This window comes from Neopelma chrysocephalum, unplaced genomic scaffold (assembly GCF_003984885.1).
Source record: "Neopelma chrysocephalum unplaced genomic scaffold, ASM398488v2 Primary Assembly neopelma1_60, whole genome shotgun sequence".
In the NCBI taxonomy this organism is placed as follows: Eukaryota; Metazoa; Chordata; class Aves; order Passeriformes; family Pipridae; genus Neopelma; species Neopelma chrysocephalum.
The window spans coordinates 9,818,666-9,831,180 of record NW_020897715.1 but is presented as its reverse complement, the minus strand read 5'-3'; the positions used below and the strand labels follow the sequence as shown (position 1 = coordinate 9,831,180).

At 33.8% G+C, this 12,515-nt stretch overlaps 1 protein-coding gene across 11 annotated transcripts in view; it reads right to left on the bottom strand.

Annotated features, from left to right (window-relative positions):
• ABI3BP (ABI family member 3 binding protein) overlaps positions 1–12,515 on the bottom strand; it is a 127,675-nt gene that overhangs the window by 68,376 nt on the left and 46,784 nt on the right. For 5 of the 11 annotated variants that reach the window (XM_027681052.1, XM_027681057.1, XM_027681061.1 and 2 more), the window contains exons 7-10: positions 10,114–10,165; positions 9,681–9,743; positions 8,540–8,635; positions 5,970–6,047 (exon numbers count right to left, since the gene is read on the bottom strand). In XM_027681052.1, the coding sequence (XP_027536853.1) occupies positions 5,970–6,047; positions 8,540–8,635; positions 9,681–9,743; positions 10,114–10,165 (289 nt within the window). Of the gene's footprint in view, positions 1–747; positions 823–2,130; positions 2,212–5,969; positions 6,048–8,539; positions 8,636–9,680; positions 9,744–10,113; positions 10,166–12,515 lie in introns of all 11 variants that reach the window. The other 6 variants (XM_027681055.1, XM_027681056.1, XM_027681058.1 and 3 more) reach the window with 2 other exon arrangements.

Genomic DNA, 12,515 nt, shown 5'->3' with positions numbered 1-12,515 from the left:
AAGAAAGAAAGAAAGAAAGAAAGAAAGAAAGAAAGAAAGAAAGAAAGAAAGAAGGAAAGAAAGACCATTCAAATTTCCATTACATTAAAAATAAATTAATGTTATACACATACACATGATATTCATATATTTAAATATATATGTCTATACAAACATATATACATATAAATGTATATATATAATATACAACATAAAAAAAAGAAAGGAATGGCATGCTTCCTCTTTGCCCATAAGACTTTGACCACAACATTTTGACCCTAACACAAGTAAAACTATTTTGAAAACGTGAGCAGCACCATGCTTTCTTAAATATCAGACCTCGTCCTGAAGTTCATTACCAATCAACTAATGAATCTAATTTATCAATACTTAAACCACAACATCCCCCACAAATTATAGCAGTATTTTAATCAAGCATACAAGTATTTGGTAAAGTACATGAAAACCCACAGAAGCAATGTTGGCTAGAAAAACACTCCAAATTTAAATATAGTCACTCTCAGAAGCTTATAGGGCTCTTCCAAGAAAATAATGAAACTAAGTTACACAGTTTTACATAAGTTTTATCCTCCAGGTATAAGTTAGCCCATATATCCTCATGAGCTTCTGTTTGTTTGCCTTAAATGAAGCATTAATCTGTCACAGCAACAAAGCAAAACCGGGCTTAGAAGGAAAGAAGGAATTTGTAAGTTTTATGAAGATAATTTTTCAATAATGTTTAGTCACATCTACAAAGAAAGTAATTACCACGTTCTGCCAATGGAGTTTTTGGAGCATCAGAGATCCTGGATCCAGAAGGAAGTAGCTGTATGTCATTAGAAGCTATGATAAAAGAAATAACCAAAATTTTATTTGATTAAGAATACTACAAGACACAGCACGGATCTATATTTGGCTTATAAACCACCCACTCCTGAAAACAATGATATTCAATAAAAAAGAAGAAGTAGTTCCAACCTAGGAAAAAACCACATGGATTTGTCATGTGAAAAGGTATGTGGAATATGAAATATACCACTTTTTCCCTAATTGTAATACAAAGATCTATCAATCACAGGAATTTGATAATGAACCTGTATCAGTAATTGTGACCACCTAGTTTGAAATTAATCAACAATCCATCTTGATTAAGTTTTTAAAGATGAAATTTAAAAGCATGGCAAAACCAAGGAAGGTTGAGTATGGTTAAGAAAAGCTGCGTAAAAGTTAAAATGAAAATTAGATTGACGGTTTAGCTTCAGTAAATTCTGGAAATCTCCTTGCAACTGTAAATGAAAAAAGACAAAATTGAGAGTAGGACACTAACATGAATCAATAAGACTACATAAAAATACATTTATTGAGAAGCATTAGCTGTCCTCTTCATGGGAAGATCTTTATTTCAGTCCTGCAAGTGTTCCTGATCCTTCCCTTTATAATACATCTTCCTGTATGGAGGCCACCTGTACTTCAGAAAAAGCTAACCAAAGTTAAAAAAAATAAATGCAATCTCAAGTTTAGATTTGTCTTCATAATTTTGCATGGCTTGGATTTAAAAGTACAAACAATAAAATCAACATTAGAGAATTTAGAATTCTGAATGCCAGAAGTAAATAGATGCTGTTCCAAATCACAAAACTAACACTACAACATTGAGACAAAAAATGAAAAAATCAGTAGAGTTTTTCTTTCCTCGAAGGCAAATACAATTACATCACATGTAATATAAAATTGTCCTTATGTATGTTGATGTTACCTAACACTGTTGATGTTACCTAAATGACCACGTCACCAGAAGAAAATCAGGGAGGTAGTTATTTCAATTCTGTCACTGAGGATAATTTTACAGATGGAAGTTTTATGTTATGTCAACCATGCAGATCACATAGACAGAAAGCATTAATTTGAAAAATAAAATTGAATCACCCAGTAAAATCTGCAAAAGACACAGTTCAGTCAGAGCAGACGTATCCCGCTTTATATTTCATTCCAGTGTGAATCACTGGAAACACAAAAGGAACCAGAATTTTTTAATTAGTACTTCCTTTGGAGCCAATAGAAAGGGGATGCAGCAAGTAATAGAAAAGTTCTGCTGGAGGTGAAAAAAGCATCTAGTGAACAAAGAAGGTAAAAAGCAGCAAAATTAGTTACCCAATATGTTTTGAGTTTGCACCAATTTGGGTTTAGGCGTTGATTTAAATTCCTCAGGTCCATGTGTTTTCTCAGCCTGAGCTAGAAGAAAGAAGTTTCATTTAATTTAGAATCCCTCTACGCTTTTCTTTATCTACTGCCCAAAGCCCGGTGCTTTCCTTGCACCATTTTATGTCACCTGATTAAAGTAATTTCTACAGTTACTCGATTCCATCATGATTAATATTTACTTTTGTTTTCAGTTGTGTCTGTATGATTTTTTGGATTTATTTTGTTACAGTTTTATATAAACAAAGGAAAATGTGAATCACAAAGATTTCCCCTGTTATTCTGATGTTTTGTTAATCCTGCTAATATAAAATTTAGCAGGAAAAGAGTAAATATTTACCTATAATACCTCATCTCTTTCATTTTTCTAGTAGTAATAGAGTGGGTTTTGATTTCCATTCATTCTTCTAATTCTACATCTTCAGAGTAAAGCATGGGCAGTTTATTAAACAGCCATTAAATGTACCTAAACTGAACCACTGGTCATGTTTTAATATATTAGTGCATAACTGTACTCTTCCAGAGTTTCACATAACAATTAATTCCAATGGTAAGTAAGTCAAGATCACTTTCATCTTGCTGTAGATCCCATAGGCATTTAGTCAGTGATACAGTACACACAACTGGTCATCTCAGATCACAAAATGACAAAGCTTATGGATATGGAACACAGAATGGCATGGTCTCAGCCCTGAATGTGACAAGTGCATTATTTCCTTCCACAGAGCAAACTGCACAGTAGTTAGTACATGTTGGTACTTAGAAGAGATCATTAATATTGGTGATCAGCATCAAAATAGCATTGGTTTTAGTATTCATTCAATTTAATAAAAGATCACTTTCTTTTGAGACACAATAGAAGACAGTTACTTTTGTTTTTCCAGCATGGTCTCCATGCTTTTTCCATAATCTACTGAGCTTCCGAGTTCAACTTGGAATCATAATCTGTAATCCATAATCCATAATTAACTAACCTTCCAAGAAGAACTGATCATGTAGGTTTATAAGCTTCTTATTTAATTTCCTGAGAAAACGTACTGTTTTCCACGTTCTAAATATGGCTACAGCAATTATGCTATTTTCTGTTTTGGAGTACAGTACTTTTCAGTGCCACAAAATCTGAAATCTTTACAGATGCTGCCTTATTAGGACCCAATTCTGCTTCTAAATCAGTAACAGTGCTGTTACTGTCATCAGTGAAAGGAGGATTTCATTCTACAGAGAAGTTAAAGTAATTTATCTCTATGAAACCTGTGGAAGAAAATTCACCCATAAGAGACACTGAAGCAACAACTAACAAACCCATACCTCAGAAGTACTACAGAAGTTAACATTTCTCATTGGCGAGATGTAATTATGAAAAAAGCCCAAACAATTCCACACCAAAAGCAAATACAGAACTTATGATGCTTTGGATTTATTTTTAGAGGTCAGATGGTGAAACATGTCTTGCCAGCTAAATTATCTGAACAATCTGAATAAGATAAAGCATGCCTAGAACTGGGACAAAAGAAACAAAGTTCTCCTCAGTTTTGCACAGAACATTTTAGGCATGACATGAAAAAAGAGCAGATTTTTTTGTGGAAAAAGATACATGAAGTAGAGAACTTAGGCTCTGAAAGCTAAGTTAGAGAAAAGAAAAATGCCTCTGACTTTTCCAGGGCACCAGGTAAATGAGGCTTAATGTACTGGTTCAAGTGTATCTACAAAGTAAAGTGTTAACACAACCAAGGAAGGTAAGTTACCTTACTATGACAGCATAGAATACAGCAATAATGCACTTCAACAATGTTTCTTAAACTATATTTCCTCTAGCTTCTCTTGACCCTCTCTTCCTCCATAACAGCAACTAAGATATTCTGATGAAAGTAATACTGTCACTCCTGATATACCACATGAGCACAAGGGGAAGTCTTCAGGGTCTGGAAGAAGGGGCCAGAAGGAGGACAGGAGGAACAGAACTTGGGAAACATGACAACAAGGGAGTTATCTCAACTAAACATCAACCCTAGTTAATGGATTCACAGGTGGTACTTTTTATTTCTAGCTCGTTCCCTATTTCACAAATCAAATTTGCTAAATTTCTAGTAGAATCCCTTACATAAAGAAATAACTAGCTTTTTTTTTTTTTTTAAACTAGTTCTTCCATGTCCCTGGCAAATGTGCTTATAATTCTGAGTGTTGGTAGGCTCCAATTTCCCCATGAATTCAATAAAAAGACTCACACTCCATTAAATGGGAAGAAAAAAATGTTGCAGTGGTTTGAGATATATTAGACAACATTTCAAAGGCCGAAGAAAAAAAAAAAGCACTATGAATTTGTGCTGCTGTGTTAATAATAAATTAATCCTGAGTGGAAAATATCATAACAAGCCTGGCAAAAACAAGAAAGAGCTTACTAACAGTCTTTCCATGAAAGTGCATGCCAAGGGAGGGGAGGCTTGAAATTAAGAAAATGATGGGATGCCTGGTTGACAAATACATTTTGTCATGTATCACATGACAAAACACACCCTTTGATAAAGACACAGTGCAATGCAAGAACAGCCTTCAGACATCCTGCTTGCTGAAATACTTCAAGCTCCTTTTTTCCCTTCTAGTATGGCTGATGACACAACAGCTGCTACAGCACAGAGCTCCTTTCAAATCAGTGTTCTGTTACCACTTCTGGCACCAGTCCTTAAACCTTCCACAGCAAACAATTTCTATGCCTTACTCAAAGAATCCAATATGATTTTCAAACAGTGATATCTGAATGAAATATAATTAAGTAGATCCTATTGCTAAACTCAATTAGTTACGCTTATATATTAGACTGTCTCTCAAATGGAGCCCTTCTAACAGGCTGGGGCTCAGAACTCTTGCTTAAGTTACTCAGGAAAGCCTGGCTCAAATGCTTAAGTATTCAAGTTATTTTTGCATATGCCACAGCAAGACAGAATTATACTCAAAGAATGTTTTTCTTTTAGAGGATTCACTTTCATTTCCCTGTTTCCTGACTTTTTTTTTCTTCTTTAACTGAAATACTGTAATTGTAATTAATACATTCTTTAATGTAAGTAGTGTGACACTTATTTTAATATGAGGCACTGGTGCTGGGAACAACAAATAATGACTGAAAGGAATGGTCATGGGAAAAAAAGACATAGAAACAAAATGACAAAGGAAGCATGAAATGGAAGATGAAAATTATTCTAAAAATTTTAGTAAATAACTACTAGTGTAATGGCAATAAGAATGCATTTAATTGTAATAAATGGATACTAAATTCTTACAAAAAATAGACAGTACTTGTCAATAATTGCCATGTATAATACAACACATTATCCAACTTCATAAACATACAATTCTGTGCTAAGTCTTGAGATGACAATGTTTGTGGTTAGAATTACTACATAAACATAATTACAGAACACAAAGGAAAGGAAATAGAATGAACCGATTCTCTCCTTCCCAGGTCCCACATTTCATTAAAGTCAGTATGGCAAGGTGTATCACAAGAAAACTCTTTTTGTCATTTTTCACAATTTCAAGATATCCAGTACCCCACAATTTTAATTCTAAGGGGTTTTATAAACCTAATGATTGTATCATCTGAAACTTTCCTCCAAATTTAGATTCAGATTTTTGTCCAATTCAATAATTCAGTGTTACCAATTCAGCTACACTATCCTCCTGTTTTCCAACTACTGACTTTAACTGCAGATTGAGAAACACAAAGATGGATTTAATTTTAGTTTATATATTTGGCAAATATATTACACAGTTTCTAAAAGTAGAATTTTCATTACCTGGAAGGGACTGTGGGGAGATTTCTTGAACTTCTGGTGTTTTGGATTCAGCAGGCCATACTCCAGTTTCATTCTGAGCTAAAAGGACAAAAACATTAGAGAGTAACTGCAAAAGTGTATCTACTCTCTTCTACCACAGATTTATTTCTGTCCCATTTCAGTCTGACAAGGTAAGACAACATGGATAAATGTGGAAAGCTGAATACCTTTAGGAACCAATGAAATTCCACTGCACAATCAGTACAAGCATCTATCTAGTTATGCTAAGCACATGAATTTTTGGTTTTTCTTTGTTCATTAAAAAATACTCTAAATACAAAATTTACAGAAAGGATTTAATGCCTTATGAATCTTTACTTTCACAGTGTAAAATGGTTTCCAGTGTTTTTCATTTTTCTAGCATTTGAGCTAGACAGCAAAAATGTTTTTCAAAATTAAAAGATGCAATATAGTTCTAAGTGCTATACAAGAACAGTCTAATAAAATTTCAAATGCAATGGAATTGTCATACTAGCCATGTCCTTATTTTCCTTGATATTACTTCTAACAATTACAGTGGTATGACCCTGTATTCCAACAGATATAAAGCCTTCTATTCCAACAGATATAAAGATATTTCAGTAGTGGATACAGGGAAAATTAATTAATTGAATTAATTAATTTTTATTTTAATTAAAAATTTGGGTTTTTTCCTGGACTACTAATATTAAAACAAACAACCCAAAACCTCCAAACTGTAAGGTTTTTGACTAACTTAAAAGAAAGAAAAAGTACTTTGAGAATTCTTTTTTTAAAAATTTTGTGATACATTATTTTGATTTTTCTAAATAATACAGAATTAAAATAGTTTCAGTAAGTCAACAAATCAGAATTAGTCATGACTTCACATACAGCATAAGCTTTACAGCTTTTTATTTTAGACATGCACCATTCTCAGGCACCACTGAAAGATACCTGGATAGATTTAGACAGCACACAACACAACTTTTTGTCAATTACTTGATATATTTATATTATTTCTCAGAGTATTTTTGCTTGGCTTTTTACAATGACTCTTCCCTGGTTTAAGGTCCTTTGAAATTCAGGAGTCCCTTGTGTGAATACCCATGTACTTCATGTTCTTTCGTAAGCAGAACATAACAAAGCATCACTTGTCTGCCCTGGTTATTTTCTCAAAGGTGTTTGTGTAACCTGCTATAAAGAGTGGCTCCAAACTGGCATCACACCAGCTAGAAATTTTAGACATAGGGTATTCAAATTTAGAAGTCCAAGTTCTACACTCAGCCAGATGAGCAAGTTGGACATCTCTGGGACAACTGAACCTACCTCTGTCTTTTTCCTCATCTTTTGCTCATAGTCACATTCTGCAATTTTTACTGTGCAAACTAATGAACCTTACGACCTATCTGTAAAAAAAGCATCATTTTCCTGCAGAAAGATATAATTTTATTGGCAGAAAATGAAAAAAATGTAAAAGTTCTAGATACTGCAGTTGAAAACTGATACCAGAGGTCTTAAAACATGGTTTTCTAAAAGTAAGGGTTATGAAAAATGGATTTGTCAAAATATGTTCTACTGAGTTTGTTACCTGTACGTTATGTACATGTTAACGCTAAGGTAGTAATGATAAAGAGCTCATTTTCCATGCTTGATATTCAAAGAAAATATTAGTAATCAAGTTAACGTGTGATTAATGTTATTATCATGACTAAAAACTCTTAATGCTCTGTAATATTAATACTGCAATTATGTTTCTACACTTAGTTTGAATTTTCAGTTGCCACAGATTATGCGAAAAATATTTGTGTGTTAAATGCTGGTAATACTAATTTTTAAGGAATTCAATCTCAATATAAACATATTCTTACTCTAACACATTAAAATATTATTCTACTGGGTAGCTCTACCCTTGCATGTACCAATATCTTAACAGAAACAAGCTCTGCTGTTTTCCCCCTACAAAGCAAGCCATGCTGAGAATGTGCCATGGCCTGTAATGGAGTGACAGAGTAAATTAAACAAAGCAGAAATAAGAAAAAAAAATCTGATCCAGTTGTTTGAAGTTCAAATTAAGTATTAAGACTAGTCAAGCCAAAAGCCATCAGCTCCAGAACTCTAATCAAGGGATCTGTGAAAGATGTACTCGGGGACTATTAAGGTTTTTAAATATAGCCTTATTTTCCACAAGTATGCTATTCAAGGATGATGATGCTAAATGAAAACCCTAGTTAATGTTTTTCCTCCGGGTTTCAGGCATGTTCACAAGACACCCATGAAACCTGTACTGAAGAGTTCTAATTTCTGGCTGCCATTTTTAATGGATTTCATTACAGATAGTACATAAGAATTTCTTCTTGAAGTACCTTAAAAAAATTTAAATTTTTTTAAATTGTTTTAAATTAAGTGAATTTCTATGAATCCTTATAAGTCCAAGCTAATTATTAAATATAAAATAGAAAAAAAAAGGTAAAAGAGGAATAAAGGACTTTTCTGCTTGCACACATGATCTCGCATCACTACACTTCTGATACTGTTCACAAAAAATAAAAGTTTAGTTCATTTCTGCTTACCCAGTTTTTTCCTGGATGCTGGAGATAAGCCATCTATTGTAAGGAGAGGAGAAAGTTTCTGCTGACTTTCATTCAGGCCTGGAACAATAAGGTGCACTACAGAGAAAGATGTGTGCCATTAATTCCAAAAGAGACGAAAATACACAGTCTGCCCTCCAAGATATGTGAGCAACTACTACTGAGTCACTGGGAGTTTAATCTGAGTATCTGGGAAACGAGTTGGTTCTATTCTGTAATTATCACTCCCATTTGATGCTATTTCCCCTTTATACCACTCACTGTATTATCACTATCTCATGATTAATCAGAGTTAAAAACAACTCAATACTGGAACATACAACCCTGGAGTACATAACATCACAAATGCTGGGACATTCTGTCTTGTGTGCCAAGAAGACTCGACACCAAACTGGATTAGTAAGTATATGTTTGATTCTCATCAATATATTAAAACACAAAGCAAACTTAAGGCAAAGTTACACAGTTATAGAAAATATTTCCATATATAAAGGGCTAAACACTCTCCTGAATCCAGGAATAAATTGGTCCCAAGGTGCATGATGGAGTGAGCCTTTCATGTCTACTTCAGGCAAACCAGTAGTTCACCACACTGAACACTATATGATAGACTTTCCCCTGTTTTCATGTTGTAAGCTCATAATGTGTATTCTCATAGGTCAAACAAGAACATAAAACATGAAACTGAATGGCTTGGAGGGTTATGCCCTAGATCTAACATCAAGTTCTAATTGCAAGTTCACTGTAGTCTAATGTATCAGGTTTGTGTCTCTAGATGGTATGTTATCATGCTACCTTAAAAGACCAGTAAGAACAATCCCTCATTTCAACAAGATCTTTGCCTCAGAACTTCACTTGAAGTATGAAAGAACTTGGCTTAAACAATGACACTATTTTCTTTTAAATACAATGACAATGAAATGATTCTATTTCACTTAAGCTACAACACTCTTGAACCATCTGTACCATCATAAAATGTAACAAATACTGTCTGAACTAGCTGCAAAATACCCTTTGGTATGCAAGGAAAGAACTATCAAGGTCAAGAAAATTAAAAGCATTTCAACCAAGTTCTAATTTTCAACCAAGGGTTAAGAAAAATGATAAAAATTCTTATAGTCACCTAATATTGCTCCTGGGAGAGAAGAACTGTCTGGTGTTTTTGACTGCGTCCGATTTTGAATAACTGTGGAGACAACACAGGCATGTGAAGCTAATTTTAAAAAAAACTCAAAATGAGAAACAAAACCACACCGGAAACAAGCCTCAGCATTCTTAAAACCTTCCCTCAACTTAATATTTGCAGATGAGGACACCATAATAATCCTCTCTGTATTCACATTCAGTTTAAGAGACTGCAAACTATGTTTCCTCTACATTGTCTCTTAATTGCGCATCTCTTTCCTGTGACATATCAATTTTGGTGAAAAATGACATTCTATGCTTATGTTATTACAGAGCCAGCTGCAGACCATCCCATTACCCTGACATTCATTTTCATCTCAAGTTACTCTTGCAGAGTATAAGAATAAATTAAAGAAAATATACAAACTTACCTTGTTTGATTATTGTGACTGGGACCAGCTTCTTATTATCACTCAGTATAAGCTGAGAAAGGAGAAAAAAAGAAAAAAAAAGCCTTGGGATAACTGCCATGATAGTAATTGAACTTTCTGAGTAATGAAAACAGAGGGCTCTAATCCAATACCGCGCCTGTCCCAAGTTAACACTGGATATGGCTCTGGACCTAGTCAGTGATGGTTACACTATCGCTTCAGTTCCCACAGGCTAGTGTGGTAATACTGCATTTTGATCTCCTTCTTTCAGCTTCAGATGTTTTGCTTTATAAAAACACAGTATTTGACAGCTTAGGAGTCCCCAATCCTTTTTTCTCTTAGGAATCTCTTGAGCACTCACTGGAGAGTAGTCCAGAAAGCTGAGAAAAGCTGAAATTTAACCACGGCAAAACATCTGAAACAGATGCAATTACAAATTTGGTCACAAGATACAAATATATTCCCAAGAATACTCTATTTAGAACAAAAACTATTCCAGAACCAGGTGCACATTTGTAAACTATCAGCACTCTTGGGTGCATAGCCTGCTTAAAGTAGATTAACTCAGAGTAATTTTATTTGGTGAAATTATTTCCAAAGTGTATGTGGTCAGTCACCCCTGTGTTTCTTACATTTTTTTCTTGCTAAATACTTGGACTAGTCTGCTGTTCACTTCTCTTTGACCCAGATTACCTCCTGTCTAAGTGTGAATGCTTTCAATTATATCGACAGCACAAAAGTAAGGAACACGTGAATGGACCCACATTTATTAAAAGAAAGAAAACAGCTGATATCAAAATTATAAATTAGTATTTGTGGCCCTATATAAGTACTAGGAACAACTTCTGAAAGCTTAATAATATGATCAAGAGATGAGATGAGGTAGACTGTAATGCCAGCAATATAAAAATGCTAAATACTTTAAAAGGAAGGTTTTTTTCAGTTGTCTCTGAGTTACAAGAAAGAAAATGACTCAAACAATCAACTTTCCATGCTAAATGTATACCGCTAAGGTCAGAATCAGATAATGTTCATTTTGCACTTTATGATATCTGATATCTGGTCTACTTCATACGAAAGAACACTTCCATAAAAACTCGGCATTTGATGACAAAATGTTAATTATTTACCTAAGGATAACTATTTTTGTTCAGTTCTAAATCATTTTGTAAAGCTTTAAAAACAATTGTTGGGTACACATTAAACACATATCAAAGTCTAAGAAGCTGGAAGAAGGCCAATCTCCACAAGTAAGATGGACCATTCCTTAGGGAAATGGATGGAGGCTAGTTATTCTATGACAACCATTACTTTCTGCTACCTAATACCAGTTTTGCATTGGCATGAACATGGTCTTAAATTAAGTGGAGGTTTCAATCATTGTCATTAACGAAGGATGGAAGAGACTCTTCCTTTTTTATTGCTTATGTTTTTCCTTTTTTATTGCTTATGTTTTTCCTTTTTTATTAACAATTTTTACATTTCTATTTTGTCTTCTAGTAAAAAAATTGTATTGCAGATGAGCACCTTCTGAAGTAGCCCTACTCTTCATGTGACTAGCAAATGGGATGAAATGTATTTATCATAAGAAGGTGTTAATTTTATTGTATTTCTCATCAGAAATACAATCAAATAAACAGCTCTGAAGTTGTAGTGAGAACTTGTGTAACACTACTGCAGAACTTCTAATCATAATTATCACCACTAAAAGGTTCTTGTATTGACAAGAGCATTCTTTCTTTTTTGAATAATAATGGATGACTGTAATGACAGCAATATAAAAATGCCAAAGACATTTAAATACATTCAAAATTTTAGTTTTTGACATGAAATCCTTGTTCCCCAGTTGTTGTAGTTACACTGCTCACCTGCATGAATCTATAAGTGCTGCACTTGAAAGCTACCACCATGTTGTAAAAGTTTTCTTCTCAGTCTTCAAAAAGTGACTACTTTAGATATTTCTATGTCTAGTAAAATTTATTACTTAGACAAACTATTTTGGAAACATCAACCCATCATCTGTAGGAACGACACTATCAATCATATTTTTCAGACACAGAATATAAAGCATATCGGTATTAGGAACATTAGTTACTAAAATGACTGTTGCCATCATGAAAGAAGATGGCAAATAAGGTATTCCTATGGTATTTCTGAGGAAAATTAGAGATGTAAATTATGCCACAAGTCAGACATCTTAATTTCTGACCATATACAAAAGGCGTATTGCATCAAGGACTGCAAATCTCAAATGTTCTCTGAAGCAACACATGGCAACATTATTTGAAGAGACACTTGTTCTTTCTTTCTCTGCTACATTCCAGTATTTCAAAAAGCCAAAACTAACCGGCATACACGTAGGAGACTCCTCAAGGAAGGATCATGGTCAAAAAGGATTGAAT